Source organism: Diplotaxodon limnothrissa, linkage group LG22 (assembly GCF_057381915.1).
Source record: "Diplotaxodon limnothrissa isolate DT_005_m linkage group LG22, D_limnothrissa_male_GT1.1, whole genome shotgun sequence".
NCBI lineage: Eukaryota > Metazoa > Chordata > Actinopteri > Cichliformes > Cichlidae > Diplotaxodon > Diplotaxodon limnothrissa.
Window position 1 is genome coordinate 3,659,009 of NC_140616.1, and position 18,320 is coordinate 3,677,328.

At 39.6% G+C, this 18,320-nt stretch overlaps 1 protein-coding gene across 1 annotated transcript; it reads right to left on the minus strand.

Moving 5' to 3' along the window:
• Positions 1 to 4,912: 4,912 nt before the first annotated feature.
• On the minus strand, positions 4,913 to 11,915 carry slc2a3a (solute carrier family 2 member 3a). The gene is made up of 10 exons (XM_085346970.1): positions 11,889 to 11,915; positions 11,547 to 11,648; positions 10,672 to 10,832; positions 9,712 to 9,952; positions 8,573 to 8,735; positions 7,007 to 7,194; positions 6,132 to 6,236; positions 5,942 to 6,040; positions 5,295 to 5,498; positions 4,913 to 5,215 (listed from the first exon to the last, which is right to left on the minus strand). The coding sequence occupies exons 1-10, from the start codon at positions 11,913 to 11,915 to the stop codon at positions 4,913 to 4,915; spliced, it is 1,593 nt and encodes a 530-aa protein (XP_085203096.1).
• Positions 11,916 to 18,320: the final 6,405 nt, after the last annotated feature.

The following is an 18,320-nucleotide window of genomic DNA, read 5'->3' on the forward strand; positions in this document are numbered from 1 at the left end:
TTCTGCATTTTGGCTCAGTTTTTATTGAATAACTCAGAATAAGTCAGTGTTTAGATTATGAGGGAGGAAAATGTAATATCCTTTTAAAGTCTGAACCATGAAATAATTGCCAGAAAATTCTAAAAAGTCTTTTTTGAACATGGAACATTTATTGAGCCTCCTGACAAATAAAAAATATATTAATTTGCATAGATTAGTTTTAATTTGTATCATATTTGCTGCACCTTGTATTTTTTTTGCTCAATAGTGTATTGTGCAATCTCAAAAACTCATAAAAACTGTATGTATCAAATATGATACACTACGTGTTAAGAGGATATTATAAACAAAATTTCATGAGTGCTGAAAGAAAGATGGTCACACTGTGTGTAGTTACATGATGAATATTTTATTTAACAACATTATAATAACTGGTTTGTACAGTACAAACAAAAAAGGCCGGGGTGCATCACTGTTGTTGCACAGAAAAATGTAAAAAAATAAAATAAAATAAAAAGCTAAATCACCAGCTTGGTCTATTTCCATCAAAACATATGATCAATATCACTTGGCTTCATTTTTGGCTGCCACTCAAAGACGATCCATAAAGATAATGGCTTTTTGAAACATGTCTAAAATAACACCCAGTCACTAACCACAGCACGGCCTTCAAGTTTCAGATGAACCTCGTTTATTGTTACTGAGTAAACCAGCGAGTTCTTTCTAACGTACTGGAAGCAACGGGAAGCTTTCTCACAAAGACACACATTTAATAACAGTGAGAGAGGCACAAACAGAATTACAGTACATGACACTCAAACATCTATTTACACATCAACAACACACGTTAGGACCAAACCGACGCCGGAAACACAAACAGAACAAAGATCACAGCAGCCAAAGTGAACTGTTGAGACCTGTTCCTTGGTGATAGATTCATATCTATGACGATGCATGAATATTACCAGAACTGCTGGTTTAAAACACAAAAGCTTTGACAGTTTATTGTGAAATTTTCAAGTGTAACAATATGGCTAAAAGTCCTAACCAAACTGAGCAGTGCTAAACACCTCTGAGTGTAATGTGACCAGGCACGTACAGCCGGTGGACAGTAAAGAGCAGGGACAGCAGTGTTAGTCTGTGAGTTGACTCTTACTCACAGGCAGATTGTGTACAATGTGCAAGGGTACTAGTTAACCAGTTAACATCCACCAGGTCTCAGGCGATCTAAATGATACATTTCAGGGAGCTTTTGCTTACTTTACACCCAAAAAGGAAGCAGAAGAATAGACGAACTACAATCTAACACGGCCACCGGTGATCTGCTGGATGTTAAGAGCCAAAGAAGCAGAGTGAGAGATACAGTAATGACAATGTGCACCCCGAACTAAAAAGGAACCAAACACACATACAATGGCCAAAGTCAACATATAAATAGTACTCTATTAAAAAATACATATTTACAAATTAACAGCTATACTATCTTTGTACAGTAAGTGGAAGGTTTTGAGGGTTTTGGGTTCGTAGATGTGCATAAAGTAGCTGTTGGGAGCAGTGTGAGCCTGGGTCCATATATCTGTTTTAAATCCTTTCAAATACATTTGGGATGCACTGCAGTCAAAGCAGGGGTTGAATCAGGGCTGAGTTACCCCAAATCATTCAGGTTTTAAAGCCCTGTTGAAGAAGTTTTGCCAACTTTAACAAACAATATTCACTTTTCCACCACAGTTAGAATAAGAGGTTCTAAGTTTACAAAACAGCTGTGAAAATACAGGTAATTTTGAATATTAGATACTGCACAGTGCTGTAATATTTTTACAGCAGGAAACTGTTGTTGTAGATTACAGTAGGAATAACAGATTCATGCTTGCAAATATTAACTGGAATATTGTTACAGTGTTGTCGTGAAGGTTGCAAAAATCCAATCTTTCCACATCAAAAGCAAGCTGTACGTTTTTAAACTCCATTTTAAACATTTTGCTCCACCCGTGACCTCAATGCTGAGAGCAGTGAACTCAAATCTTGGAGGTATCCTGTATCACAAAAGGCCAACAGGGCAGGCTGTGTAATAGAAAGAACTTTAAATATCAGACTCAGTGTTAGTGCCATTGAAGAAGCTGCGTGTGACTAAACAGGGTCGAGAGACTAAACACAACACTGAACACCACCGGCGAGGAGGAGCGTACCGCACCCCTCCCTCAATGCAAGCACAGTACATCACCCACAAATACAGCAATACACAACAAAGTCATGACTGCACAAACAATCCCCTCATTGCAAGAAATATTCCTCTCAATAAATCTCTCAAGTTCAACAGGTCTGCAAAGTTATATATTTCCACCATTTAAATGAGGCAGGTAGCATTGAAAGAAGTCGTGTCCACACAAATATTCTTCCAGCGTACAATAATTACAATAAATTCATAAATAAATACATAAATCAATAAATATATCCTCGTTGTGCAGCATGAGTGAAAATAGCTTTTTTCATGAAACTACAGGAATTCACGCAGTCACGACAGAATGTATAAAATATACTTTGTGTCACACATGTCTACACCACACACACTGCACACTGTTTGGAATACATAAATCTGTAATGGCTGATGGTGCTACTCTTCAGACAAAGCGTCACAATGTTGGCAGGATCTGGACCCAAGCACGTAAAGCCAGACTCACACCACACAGATGTGGTCTCATTTCTACAAATCGTGGTTGTTAATGTTCATTTTATTATTTGGGAATCACTATTAATGTATGAAATACACAAGACTGATTGTTGCTTATTAAGTCATTTAGTCTTACAGCTTTTGTAAGAATAAACAATTTTTATACTCTTACAGTGTTGCGTCAAAGGTTCGTTTTAGTGCATTTGGGCCATTCGAAGGATTTTTAAAGCATTTGAAGACATTCTTCATGTCACGTTAACAAATCTGATGCACGTATGGGAAAAATTAGCAGAAATGAGGAAAGATGAAGTTCATTTTGACCTGAAGGATGAAATAATTTAACGCACTTTCGAGCGAGCTGAAATGCACTGGAGGTTACGTAACCTCGGTTCTCTGAGTGTTCCCGTAATCAAACAACAGAAAGAAAGCTTTAAAGAAGACTCCAGCATTCGGAGCACATATGTAATAAAGTCTGCTGGGAAAAAAAAGGTTTTGCCCTCCAATCACTGGGTCCTGCATCCAGACCAGCTGCTTCCAGATGTTTTTTTGTTTTTTGTAGAATTAAAGCCCCAGTCAGTCCTTTGCAATTTCTGTATATAAATAAAAACAAAACCACATACAGTTCCATTTCAGAACGAAAACACAATACTAAAAAATGTCCACTATGTCATTTTCCCTTTGTGGAAAAAAGTATAATTTAAAATAAAAGCCCATGAACCATCACAGACAGCTGTGTCACCCGTTATCCTTACAGTATTAGCACTTCCCCCTTTAATGGTCTCTGCCCATTCTCAGCTCACTGAGAGTTTAGGATTTTTTATCTATTCTAACATCAGCTGTGACAGATATAAGTGTTCTGCAGGTAAATATAGTTTCGATTATTCTGTAGGTTAGACATAAAGCGCTATTGTGCTCAATGACTTCTACGTTGCTGATTTTGGCTCTATTGCTTGCGTTGCCGCTTCTCTGGTTAACAAGGTGCATTAATGCATCTAAATCTCTGAGCTACATTTTAGGTGATGGACACAGAGCTTATTGCAAACTCTGTGTCCCTCCTTGGGGCAAATCTGGAAAGCACTACAGTTCTTTGTTTGATTTCTAACTATATACTCTATACAAAAATCAGTTTCTAAGGTTATAAATACTATGATAATTTTCCCTTTAACAAAATAATATACATTGCACGCTACCCCACCGTAATCTACGTGTGTAAAATAATTAAAAGGGTTTTTGTTTACAGGACACAGTCCTAAAAATAATAAATCTTTGTATATATTCAGTGTCTATATAAACATTATATAGAATAATTATAACTTTAAATTCTCTGGTGAACGGGACATTTTTTGGAGTAAATTTGGGATTCATCACCAACTACATCAACTCTAAGATCAAAGATGAAGCAGAACACCTCTGCAATTGTCAGTTATTACTGAGGGTGGCGCCAAACTCCAAGTAAGCAAAGGCATACTAGATTACAGCTTTGGCCATCTTATGAGCTTTCAGAATTTCTACAGTTAGCGTGACCTGTGCGGCTGTTAAATCCCCGCCGTGAAGAGCCGATTTCAGGTTGTGTGTTCACCATTTCTTTGGCTTTGCTCTTCAGAGCTCTCTGTGAGCACTTAATGAAATGCTGAAAGCAGAAACTGCAATTATCCTTTCAGACCTGCGATTTGAGAACGTTTCCATATACATAATTGCAACAAAATCTACAATAATATACGAACTACAGCTAAAATATACACGGCACTATACTGCCCACTACGACACATGTCTAATATTTTAAACAGAAGTGTGTCAGTTTAAAAAAATGTGGATCATTGTTATTCTAACATCACTCAGGCCTGAACTCAAACACCTACACCCCTTCATAAAAGCGTCATCATTTCACCTTGACTGTTACCCGGCGCCTGCTTCAATTTTGTTTTACAGTGTGTCATCCTGAGACTCACTGCCGTGTTGAAAAAGAGTCACACTGTCAATGAGTGCAGTTGAATTCCTAGGAATGTATGTTTCTTTTCAAAGGAAGAGAGGATTTAAAAGAAGGAAGTGTGAGAACGTTCAGAAAAACAAGAAGTCCAAAGTGCGATGATGAGAGCAGAAAGTAGGACCTTTCAAAGGTACAAACCCATGAACTCGTAACGCTATTGTTATCTAAGCCTGCTGTAAAATAAGCTTTAGTTCCAATTTAGAGTATGTCTAAAATTGCTGTGGCTCTTCCTTCGTTTATAACCTCTCTTATCCATTAAAACCTCATCTACACCTGCTCTACTTGCTCTCCTGTTTAGCTTCAAGAGGTGTGGTCTCAGCCACCGGAGATGGAGCTGCTGCTGGTGCCTCCACCAGTGGGACCTTCTCCTTCACAGGAGAGGCAGGAAGTGTCACAGCAGTGCTGGCACTGGCTGGAGGATCCTCGGTGGACGAGGAAGGAGGAGGTGCGGCACTACTAAAGCCACGAGCAATCTCATCGAAGGTCTTGCCTTTGGTCTCGGGCACTTTGATGAATGTGAAGATGAAAAAGACGATCAGTAAGCCGGTGAAGATGAGGAACACCCACGGGCCCAACCACCCCTGAGGAGAGGAGAGAGCAGAGTCAGAATGATCTACAGCAAAATAAACCACAAGAAAAAAACGATCACCTCTCCCTTACTTGAAGTGTGGGGAAGCTCATTCCAACCAGGAAGTTAGCCGTCCAATTACAGCAGCCAGCCAAAGCCATGGCTGCCGGGCGGGGCCCCTGGGAGAACAGCTCAGCCACAATGAACCATGGGATTGGACCGGGGCCCAGCTCAAACATAGCCACAAAAAGCATGACAGCCAAGATGGCCACGTAGCTCATACCAGGGATTTTATCCTGCACAGACAAAGAGAATGAGCTACTACTGCAGGATCACAAAGATTAGCTTATCTAACAGTTAGTGAGAGCATGCAATGGTGAATTATTTGCTTTTCAGTGGAACTAAGTATATTTATTTGCTCCTTAATTATTTATTATTTTGTTTTTAAATTTTTTCCTACGTTTCCACATTTTTATACAAACCACTGACTGAAAATGGCAAGGGACAAAAATACAGAAAAAAGTAATAATATTAAATAGAATAATTAACCAATTAATTGCTTTTAAATATGTAAATGCTATGGGAAATAACTGATGGAAATACTGCATCGGCCATTCAATATAGCAACAAAACCAAACAGCTGATGTTGCATTTACTTTTGTTTTGGCTGTGGAGAGAATCAATCACATCCTTGTTCTTACTCCGTCTCTGTATTGCTCTCTGACGTCACCAAACTCACCAGCAGGAGGGACACAGTCATAAGCAGAGCGCTAACCGCCATCCCACCCAGTCCCAGGAGGTGCAGAGTCCTGCGCCCTGCTTTCTCCACTAGGAACAACTGTAGGACAGGGACATTGTGAGTGACGTGTGCTTCCCAGCGCACACAAACGCATACCAAGATGAAGAAGACACACGGCAGCGTCACTCACAGAAACAATGGTGAAGATGGTGTTGACGACGCCGGCTCCGATGGTGGCGTAGATCGGCTTCTGCACACCGGCTGAGGAAAAGATCCCAGTGGAGTAATAAAACACCTGAGTGAGGTAGAGAGGATGGAAGTGAGAATATGAGGGATGTAATATTACCTCATTTATAACAGTATCAAAATAAATAATGCATATTTTATTTTCCCGCTGACCTCCATCTTTTATAAACCAATTTTTCTATAGGATCCTTCTGGGAGCTGCCAACAGCGAGAATATAACAGCCCAACCTACCCAACATCCAGGAATAATAGCTACACACAGTTTTATAGCATGACGTTGCTTATAAGACATTTTTTAGTCAAATAACAACCTTTAGAGGACTTTTAGCCAATATTTTTTTCAAATTAACTAAAAGATCCAGACATGTAATAACAAATGCTCAGAGCGCTAAACTGCCCTCCATCTGTGACTCTGACCTGTGGTTTGAGCGATACCTTCTAGCACTGCTGTTATTTTTATTTTTATAACGTATATTTATCAGTTTTATTATATAGATTTTTTTTTAAAATGAAGGGCACAGGAAGAGCTAAAAATAAACATTAAGCTTCCATCCATCCAAGTCAGGGCCACCAGGGAGGCTGGAGCCCATCCCAGCACTGTCGCAGGTTGCACAGAGGCAGGCAATCACTCTTGTTTATATTCACAACACAGCCAAATTCACCAATTAGCTTAATGCCATGGATGTCTATGGAAGGAAGTCAGAGTATCCGAAGTAATCCCACACAGGGATAGGGAGAACAAGCTTCTTTCTGTGAGCTGACAGCACTAACCACCGCAAAGCTGCACCAAAAACAGACAATAAAACCCATTAAACTTACAGCGTTAATTCCTGACAGCTGCTGGGAGAGCTGCAGCATGACGGCGATGAAGAGGGGCTGTCGGTACGCTGCCGTGCGGAACAGTTCAGCGATGGTTACTTTCTTCTCCTTGGCCATCTTGGCGCTCTCCTCCTTCATCTCCTGCAGATCTTTGCTCACATCCTCAGAGCCACGCAGACGCACAAGCACTGCGGACAGAACAGAGACAGGTTTTGTTCACCTTTACAGATGCAAAAGACAAAAAAACAAAACAGCAACAACAAGAAGATGTAGACATTCAAGAGTAACATGCTGGAACAACAACTTACAGCTATCGGACAGAATTCACCACAGTTCATGTGCAGATTAATTTTCATGGATGTTTATCACACATCAAACTCAGGACAGGCTCCTGGAATCCATGAACTGCATTTTAAAATGAGCTATAATCTTATAATGGCCACCAGCAGGCACTACACAGCAGGATTCACACAGGCTGAGTTCAAAGTCTTTTCCGACATAATGTCAGAGTTTGTTTATTTAAAAAAGACAATCTGCATATTTATTCCTTCACAAAAGATTGTGAGTTATAGCAGCTTTGTTTATCGTAACCTTTGTTCATAACATCAGGACACATTGCTAAATTTTGCTTTCTGTAGAGAATCTGCAGTCACTAAACAGTCACAGTAACTGTGTTTGTTTATCTTATGGAGGCATGAAGGAGAAGTGGGTCAGGGCCTCAGAGTCAAACCAAACAGGCCACATGTTGAACAGATGCCAAAACCTTCTGTCTGTTCAAGGACTCTCTGATCACGCTCGACCTTCCTCCTGACTCCGCTGATCCCACCTCTGTGTATCTGTAACGAATCGCTCTCCTTCTCACTGCTTCTGTCGCTGTAATGCTGCAGTGCTGTAGTAACTGCTGAGTCGTTCCAACATTATTACATGAAGACACTGTGTTAGTCAATGGGACCATCTCAAGGTGGTCTTTAGCAGTAATGCTGGTGCTAATAGAATACATATTATAGTGTTATAGGTGCCGTGGGGATAGAGACAATAAAGCTAACAACAGTGAATGACTGAAGTTACGTTTCTATTGGTGGTAGTTTAATTTAGTTTATTGAAATCCTTATTATCCCCATTAGTAGCAGTTATACAGTAATAGTAGCATTTACAAGACTATACTTGGTATGTGTTGTGCTTCATATATTTTAAGGTAAAGTGATTAATTTATTAGTAGACAGTTTCTTTGCTCTTACTTTGAAAGGCCAGCCACTGCTAATGAGCTAGCTCTTGCTAGCTCAGCGTGTTGTGATGGTTTTGAATATAAGTTTGCTAACTCCAGTCTCTTTTCTTCTACTGCAGCTTCCATTCTGCTCTGGGCTTCTACTGTGAGGTGGTGCGCCATTCTAATCAGAAGCTAAAAAAAGGTGGTGCTACTGTGACCTCACTGAGGCTTCAGAGGAGAGAGAGAAACACCACCACCAGGTGCAATCCAAGATGTTGGAGTCCATCCATGCACAGCAGCAGGAAATGCAGTAATGTTGTGTGTCATTGCAGTATATTTATAGATGTATTATTGTGTACCGTTGCGTGCCTCCTCTTCCTGTTTGAGGTTGATGAGCAGGAAGCGGGGGCTCTCGGGACAGAAAGGCAGCAGGATGCATTGCAGGACAGCGGGGGCCACAGTCAGGGCCAGCAGCAGAGGCCACAGGTTGTCTGAACCCAGCAGAGCTTCCAGACCAAAGATCTAGACATCAGGGGACACAGAAAAAGGGTAAAACTGATAAAAACAATAAAACTCAATCAGTTTTAATGCTCACTGTGTATCCTAGCTGATATCCTCTTGTAGATACTACTATGTAGTAAGACAAAACTAAAGAATATCTTGTTTTAAATTCATGCATAACTTTCATATTTCACGGCCTCACAGTTCCTCCACCCCTTCCTGACTCTGGTTCTCCTGGAGGTTTCTCCCTGTTAAAAGGGAGTTTTTCCTTCCCACTGTCACCAGGGGGCTTCCTCATAGTGGGCCATCTAATTGTTGGGGTTTTCGCTGATTTATTGTAGACTCTTTACCTTACAATATAAAGCACCTTGAGGTAACTGTTGTTGTAAATTTGGCGCAATATAAATAAAATTGAATTGAAGTAGAATCACTGTAGTGATCACTTTGGGCGGCTTTTGATCTTTGCTTTGTCACGTTGGCTTTTTTTCATTTGTAAAAACTAAAAGAAAGATGGTTTGTCCTCATTAGGAATGACATTTGTCTTAGCGTGTGGGACTGTATCCTAAGGTTTCTGTTGTTAAATTGTAATTAAGTGAACTTTAACTTTCTGGAAAAGTGTAATGCATTGTAATGCATTTCTTTTCTTGAGTAACGACCACAGCGATGATAATTATCCATATTAATTAATAATGAATTAACTCCTATAACTCAAAGACTTCTTGATACAAACTAGGTTTAGCTCAGATGCCTGAAATGAACCTAATATACATGTCTTCTGAGCTTTGACTTAATAAACTTTCAATTCAACTACATTTGATTAAATAGCACCAATTTACAAGAGCAGTCACCTCGAGGCACTTAATATTGTAAAGTAAAACCCCTGCAGCATTAAACAATCAGATCCGTGCAAAGCTTACTCCAGCAAATTACATTAATTTCCTAAAGCAGTCAAGCAGTCACACATCTCTAGTGTGCAGTTTTTAGTAGAGCTGCTGACCTGAGCGATCAGGATGCCCACAACCACGCCGAGCTGGTGCAGAGTGCCGAAAGCTCCGCGGAGCGGCGTTGGTGACACCTCGCCAACATACATGGGAGTCAGGCCAGTAAAAAGGCCACAGAAAAGGCCAATGACCAGACGCCCAGCGATCACCATCTCGTAGGAGGAACAGATGGTGGAGAAGCCCATAAGGAGGCCGCCGATCACTGCCAGAGAGTTCACCAGGATCATGGAGCGACGCCTGAGGATGAGGAGGTTGAGGAAAGAATATGAATGTTAATGATTAAAAAAACAAAAAAATGTACAAAAAAACTCCACAACTTGATGCTAAAACGTTTGACAAAGGAAAACTAACATTTTCAACCAAACTCCAGGGAGGAAAATTAAAGCTAATGTAGAAGCCCCAAAGACTGAAACTCCTGGAATGACGTCTCAAGGCTGGTTCCAAAAGTATCCATAGATTTCCATGTTAAAAGGCTTAACTTTAGACGAAATAAAAACAAAAAACAGTTTAAATACAGTTTAGGTTATATGGACACCATCTTTTCATTTTGCTAGCCAACACTAGCATTAGCTGTGTGTTAACTTCCCAGTAACTTCACATGGTGACTGGCAGCAGACTCACCACAAATAAACAATTTAGAAGGAAATGGAGAAATAAAGGAACAACTCTGGGGAACGTTAGAGCAGAGCAGCGAACTCAGGACAGACACGCTTCATGAGATCCATTAACAGTAATGGGCTGTGATGGTTCAGCTGTACCGAACAGGAAATGCACAGAGCCAATGTAGTGAAAAACACTGCTGTGACTTAATGTCCACAAAACTGCTCTAAAAGTAAAAACAACAGTTCTTATAGAGAGGCTGTAACTAAAAGGTTTTTTGGCTAAAGATGGTGAAAGAAAATAAATCTTGCATGTTACCTATAATATTACACAACAGGATGAAGAAGGTTTCGTACCTGCCAAACCGGTTAGCTATGACACCAACACTAAAGGAGCCCACCATGCCGCCCACACTGAAGATGGAAACAGCAACGCTCCAGACAATGGTGCAAACACCAGGGTCGATTTCCTCGTTATATCGCTTATACCAGGTTACGTTGAAGAAAGATTTGAGTTTCTGTAGGCAAAGATGGATGCACAGACAGAGGATGAGAAAACAGATCAATTCACAGAACTGGCCAGACAGAAGAATAGACAGAACATTATAGTATTTGGTATTTTATGTGTTCAATAAACAAAAAAATAACTATATTTAAAACGAAGATAAAGTTAGAAAGTGAGAAAAGTGGGTAAATGGAGAGATCTGTTTCAACCAAAACAACTTTTTCAAAGAGGGTATTTTTGTTATTTATTCTTTCACATTAATAAAGCACTGACTTTTATCTCTTAGTTAAGTAAAATAAAAATCTCCCCCAAATTAACACAAACATTTTATAATTTAAGCCTTAATATAATTCTGATGTAAATTTGCTTCTCTGAAAACAAGCAAAATTAACCCTTTAAAGCCAAGCGCATCATATTTGATACATGTGTTTTTAAGACTTCTACATATTCAGTGTGACAAAAAATGATATAAATTGCATGACACATTTTTAATGACTAACTTGCAAACATATGTCTGATGTAGCAAATGTGATACAAATTAAAACTCATATATGCAGATTAAGATTTGAGAGATTTTTATATATTTTGTTTAAAGGTTCAACAAACACTCCATTATCCAAAAATTAATGCTTGAGAAATCAGATATTTGTATTTGCAATCTTTACAATAACTTATATCTCCTACAGTATGAAGCCTACATCACATTAGATTGCTAATATTCACCAACCATCTCTGGAGCATTGATGACTCCTGTGTTGTAACCAAACTGCAGAGAGCCGATGACGGCGGTGGCGAGGGAGAACAGGAGATAACCTGTGACCTGCTTGTCCTGGACGGAGAAAGAAGGGGAATGAAAGGAGGAAGAGGAGAAGGGAGAAGAAGAGGTATGACAAAGATATTGAATATGAAATTTGATATCATAATGGGATTTTAAATCATTGCAGGAGGCAGACAGATGCAATAAAATGCAGAAGCTGACGCCAGACAGGTCAGAGATGCAGCGTCACAGGAGCAGTGATAGCAGGAATCAAATGGTGAAGTCACTCGGGCTGCACGTAGAAGCACTCACATGTAGGGACACACACTTACTCGTCATCTTTGAACTCTAATTAACATACCTGCTGCTACCACAAATCACTGCTATTTATTCTTCAGAGGACGTTCTTAAGGTTAAAGGCAAATAGAAAAATCATGAAAAGATATACTCGAAACAATAATACACAAAAAACTCAAGTGCCTTCTGGGTAGAGCCATGGCTCTGTGATCAGCTGTTTTCCTGCTTGTGTTTGTCCTTCCTGAAGATAATCAACTGAATGCAGACGAAATTCAATCCTGAAGCCGTCATCTGGTCCTGCAACAGAACCGGGCCTCATAACACAATCTATTCATCTATTTAATGAAATTAGGGTGTGTGATAAAGGAGCCATCACTGTTGTTATTGCAATCAGATGTTCGTAAGCTTCAGTAACGCTGATAAGATATGATGAAGAGTTTTATCAGGGTGGGTTTGCTCTTTAAGTATCATGCTTCTGTTATTGCTTTTATTGCTTTTATTTCTAAACTGAAATAATGGCTTAATTAAGATTTACTTTTGCCACATTACCCTTATCTTAAGGATAAATAACATTCTTTCTTTTGCATTATTTGATTAGTTGTGTTCCATAAACCCAGACTCTGAAGGTCTGAAGCTACTCCTGGTTCTGGTTCCAAGCCTAGATGGGCATCCAGCGTAAAACCTAATCAAATATGTCGATCCCTCTGCTGTGGTGACCCGCTCAGCAGCTGAATGCGTTTTTTGAGTGATGATTCTACACGTGCAACTTTTGTCCCCATTATCATCAAAATTTAAGTTATAGCTTGCTCACTATTCATTTAGGTAAGCACTTAAAAATAACTGCCTGGAGGCATTTTCAGGTTGACTGGCAAGAGTTGCTTCTGGAAGGACTTTGGTACAACCAGGTGCAGGATATTTGTTCTGCTTGAAAAGTTAGATTCAATATTTGTGAGTCTGCTATATTTAGAGTGCAGATTGCCCTTCACTTTTCTTCATTGCCTTCTGCACAGTGCAATGACATTAAAATCATAATTGAAATACATTTAATATAATAAGCTTGCTATGGATTATGCTAAATCAACAGCACAATAAAGTGTGCAGGAAATAAAATCCCTGTAGCTTTTTCTCTCTCCCTCTGATTGGTCGTGTTTAACCAACACCCCTGAGACAAAAAAAATCCTGAGAAGTGCAGTGTACGCTAATAATATGTGACCTCGCCGTGATATTGTTGTACCAAGGGCAGCATATCACCTGAGGCCCATCGACATCTCTATGCGGCCTCAAAAACAGCAGTCAGTTCCGCCCCGTCAGCAGTGGGTCTCCTTATTACCGGCTGCATGGTGAATTACTAACATCAGCAGAAACAAAGACACAGTGGCCCAATTTCTGCTGCTGTGACCCAGTTTGACCTGAATCTCATGACTAGGATCAATTTCTCAAACATAAGTATAGAGTTCTTTGATAAAGTCGACCTTCATTGACCCTTAATTGTTAACAGGAGGGATTAAAACAACAGCGCCATCATGAAAACTGTGCTTTGAGATCCATGATAAGTAACTGTGATCTGTATAGGAGTCTAATGGGAGTGTAATGTAAAGAAATTTACTTGCTGGAATGTGTTAATAATCTGGCAGCCGCATTTGGTGTTGTCTGGAGATGTGAAAAGATAATTGATCTAAGTCAAGAAACAAGCTATTACAATAATCTAATCACAAAGGCACAAATGCAGGAACTCCAGTTCCATCAAAGAGACCACATGTTGCAATTTAGAAATGTTCCTCAAATGGGAAAAAAAAGGAATGAAACACTGATTTTACATGCAAGTCAAAACCCAGAGAGGCATCAAATATAACACCAAGATTTCAGACACTGTGACTGAACAATAGGATGTAAGAGTTTGACTGAAATTAGAATATAAACCAGGAGGGGCTATGACCATGGCCTCAGCTTTGTTGGTGTGTAAGACAAGGTGAGAGTGTCAATCACTGATATGGGTTAAACATTGTAGTAAGCTTATATATATAGCCTTTGCAGGTGTTGACACTTGGACATTTGAATGTCATCAGCATATAATTGGAACAAAAAATAATTCAGAAAAAGATTTAATGATGACAGCTAAGGGAAGGAAGTAGAAAAATGTAATGGGCCTAGGACTGAACCTTGTGGAACCCCACAGGTTAGAGAAGCAGTGTTAGAGTAGAACTAAGAGAGACAGAACATAAGAGAAAACTCCCATCCAATACACAAGAAAAAAACAGTTAAATGCCGAGCCTAATGACTATTTCTATCGTTACAACGCCGTTACCGTTACTAACAAGAAAATGAGGTGCGGCCGCGTTACTATTTTTCAACAAACAGACGGTTGAAGCTGTGTTCAGCTTACCGCATCTTATATGGTGTTTTTTCCTGAATAGTTTCGTCACGTTTACTGTCTAAGGACAGCACTAGCAAGCACTCTCTGCTTATGAGCAAAAACCCCCCAAAAACAATAAAAAAACAAAACAAAAACCTTTCGTGTTGGTGGAAAAATGCACCATGTCGACCAATCAAAAAATGATATGGGAACATGACATTTGGTTGTTTAGGAAGAGGGGAAGTTTTAGGAGTGACGGTGAGAGAGAGAGAGAGAGAGAGAGAGAGAAAGAAATACTGCAGAAAAAAAGAGAGAGAGAGAGAGTTTTGAGATGTGAGATATTTGTGACGTTTAGCGTGTTTGGAGTGTGTAGGTAATGTGTTGTGTTGTGTAGTTAGTGTGTAGTGTTGTGGATAGTTTTGTGTTGTGTGTCAGATCAATGAGGTGACTGCTGTCTCCAGGTAGAAACAGGAGTGATACACCTGCTGCTGGCAGACCTGCAAGTATCAGGCTGTGATGTTCATAGTGGACAGAAATTATTTTTTTAGAGTGGCACAAATAATTTGCGTGACATCTTATTGAAATCAGAACAGCTGATTGTTCTGTAAATAGTTTGAAATGGTTATTTTAAAAAAAAAAGGGTAAAAGGTAAAAGGCTGCAAATAACTTGTGCATATGATTTTAAAATTGACAATTTATATTTGCATTTAAAGAAATATGATTCATTAAACATGTTTGTGGTTGTTACAGTAAAAAAAATATAACTTTTTCTACTGGGATTTTATGTTTTTTGTTTGATTTTAGATCAATTGTGTTAATACAGTATGTCAAAATGAAAACATGACTGTAAATTCAGACACGTGAGGTTGTGCTGAAAAGAATGATACCAAACAAGGCAAACAAATAGTTTTTAAAGGTGAAATGTAGAGGAAACATCAAAAGTAGTAAAACATGGCCAGTTATACCCTGGACCCCAGAGGGTTAAACTTTTTTTTTTTAAGTAACACAATAGTTACTTTTCAAGTAATTAATTACTTTTAGAACATTGTAACTCAGTTACTAACTCAGTTACTTTTTTGAAGAAGTAACTATAATTAATTACTTTTTCAAAGTAACTTGCCCAACACTGGTCAAGAGTATCAAAGACTGCACTTTGATCAAGTAAAACAATTAAAAAAGAATTGCCTGGATCCGAATAGCTTATTAAAAAGACGAGTCTCAGTCTGTCATGTTGCATGACAGGGATGTGAATGTACTTAAAACAACTGGTACCCTCATTTTTATTTCTTGAGATTAAATAAATCATAAAGTGCACTCTTTGGATATAAAGACTATTTTGCTTCTCCCGTCCTTAAGGATTTGTGTAAAATATAAAAATAATCAATAATCCTCTGAGACACCACAAACTAAAAGCCTCGACATCTCTCTGGGTGTGTCTGCTAATGGACATCAGAGCATTTGTCTGTATTTAATGGATGTTATGATATAAACAATCACCAAAAAAGATTATCTTTAAACTGCAATTAAAATTTTGAAAACTAGAAAATATCTGCAAACATGTGGCTGCCAAACAGTGGTGCTGCATGTTAAACCTGTGGAGTAAGGACCTTCAAGTGTTCATTTATTATTATTAGGCTCATATGACCTCAAAATCAACATAGAGGTTATATGACTGAACTGACTGATGAAGAAGAAGAAGAGAAGAAGAAATCAGTGGCTTGCACCAACTACAAGGGGTCAACCTAAACACTGTAACTGCTGTAAGGTGAGAAGATGGAGCCGTTTTACACAATTGTTACATAGTTACTGAAGGCTGTAATAAGTTTCTGTGAAAAAAAGAGTCAGAATTTGTGAATGCAGCCCTCCTCACGTGTCTGAAATCATCAGCATCAGTTCAGCTGAAAGTTAATTAACCGAGACACAGAAAAAAGGCCTCCAGCATGACGTAGGAACAAAATGAAATTCAGAGTGTCTTAGCTGTAAACCGCTCTCCCATATCCTATGACACACCCACACACACACACACACACACACACATTTCTTTCTTTTTTTTTTTTTTCTTTTTTTTTTTTTCTTTGAAATAAAAAAATATTCCCTACGGTTAAAATCCATCTTCTTTCTTGCATGCAGCATTCTCCATCTAAACTACAGTTAAACAAACACCAGAATCATACGAACAAGCCACTAAAATAAATAGCGGTTGAGCTTTGGTATCTTCAGCCCTCCTACTCGTCAAACCTCACAGCTCAGATTATTACAAATGAAAAATTTGCTTCACATCTGCTGAACTTTCCCTTTTGTAGCACCACGCTCGCCAATCAGAAGGCTAAATTTTCAACATTTCAAAGAACCACATGATCATCTGCTGGAAAATGGAAAAGCTGTACTAAGATGTTCGCACCAAACCAGGTGGGTTGAATGTTAGCCTCAGCGCAGTGGCAGTAGGACTGTTGTGTGTGCAGTAAGAGACAAATATCAGAGACTTGGCTGGACCTGCAGCTGATCAAAGGCAACAGAAAGAGTAAGGAGGGCTCAAAGACACTGACAGACAGACAACGCGGGGAACATTTGATTCATCTAACGTTTCGTTATCATCCTCGCCCCTCCGTTAATAGTTTCCATATCTGCACTTTGACAAATAAAATGAGGAAAGGGGGAAAATATTGTGGTGTACAGTATGTAAAGTGCTGGAATCAAAGTGACAGAATGCAACTGTGGGAATGTACATGGATCCCATCTGAGGGTGGGGCTCGATCCCTGGTCACGTCTGGTAAGCACCAAAAACTTTGAGTGCCAAAACTATGTGCAGGATGATGTTACGAGCTGGAAACAATGTGTACAATCCTACCTTAATACTTAATAATCTACAGTACATTTACTACAAACAGCAACGCACCCAGAGGAGCAGACATAATGGCCAAGGGCTAAGAACAGAGAATTTAAATCAGACCAACCTCACAAAGACCACCATCCTGGGTCTTTCCCTCTTGGCCTACACAGTCTCACACAGACATACTCACGCACGCACGCACGCACACACACACAAAACGGTAACGTTTGTTAAGACAGCAGACTAGGCTATATGGCCTTGGCGGTGATAAGCAGTGAGCTTCTTACAGTTCTTCTTCGATGTAATACGAGGCTTCTTGTGTGCTCTTGTTTCTCACTCGACTACTCTAAAGTGGTGCTCTTGCTTTCCTTTAAAATGACAGCTTGACTTCATCGTCTGCCACTTTTGGCCAAAAAGAATCACTTAGCCGGGCGTCATTACTGTGTAGATGTAAAGACCAAAATGTCCCTGCTCCGAGTCCTCGACATGGAAAAGAGCACGAAGGCAGTTAGTTCATTTTTTCACAAACTGTAAGGTGATTGTGATTACAAAGGAGGACCGGGAAAGGTGGGTTGGTACTGGTGAGTCGCACAGGAGGAGAAGGCAGAGAAGAGATATCAGTTTAGAGTGTCTCCTCAGTGCAGTGTGGGGATAGTGGTGTTGGAGAAAGTGAAAGGTTAATGAACAAATGAGAGAGACAGAGGTTTATGCTTTCTCCTTTAAGCAGGAGCCCTCACTCAGGTGGTCACTTTGGCATGGTGGCTTCTGTTTCTCCCACTGACAAATGGCATTGGCGTAACCCACGATCACTTTGTCCATCCAGGTGAGAGGCTGGGGGAAGAGGACTGCACCCTCAAAGAAGCCCAGGTGGCCTCCATGAAGTGTCAGGGCAAAGATCACATTCGGCTTCTTTGCTGCTAGCGTGCATTTCTTTCTACATTTGACCTCAGTTTCACCTTTGTCTTCCTCTCCGTCATCCTTTTCATCCTTTTTTTTTGTCAAGTCACAGTGACTCAGTAGAATTCGTCAGTCACCTGACAGCACCCAAAATATCTCAAATAGCGATCAATGAGAAGGTTAAATGTCTGTACAGCTACATTTCAGCTACACTTTGACATCTGTGATCCAGAGGATTGTAACCTGTCCATCTACTGTGTCTGGGGGACACATTCTTTCTTCTAACTGCCGAAGCTCTTCTTGATTTTATGAATGAAACACTTTATGATTATATTTTGAATTATGAAGGTATATCCAACTGGATTTC

Bases quoted from the DNA above. Each gene is read 5' to 3' on its own strand.
- slc2a3a (XM_085346970.1), bottom strand. From the start codon at position 11,915: ATGACGAGTAAGTGTGTGTCCCTACAT. The intron at 10,833-11,546 runs GTTGGTGAATAT...CTTTGCCTACAG, and splicing joins TCATCAATGCTCCAGAGATG to AAACTCAAATCTTTCTTCAA. The intron at 6,237-7,006 runs GTAAGTTTAATG...TACCTCACTCAG, and splicing joins AGCTGTCAGGAATTAACGCT to GTGTTTTATTACTCCACTGG.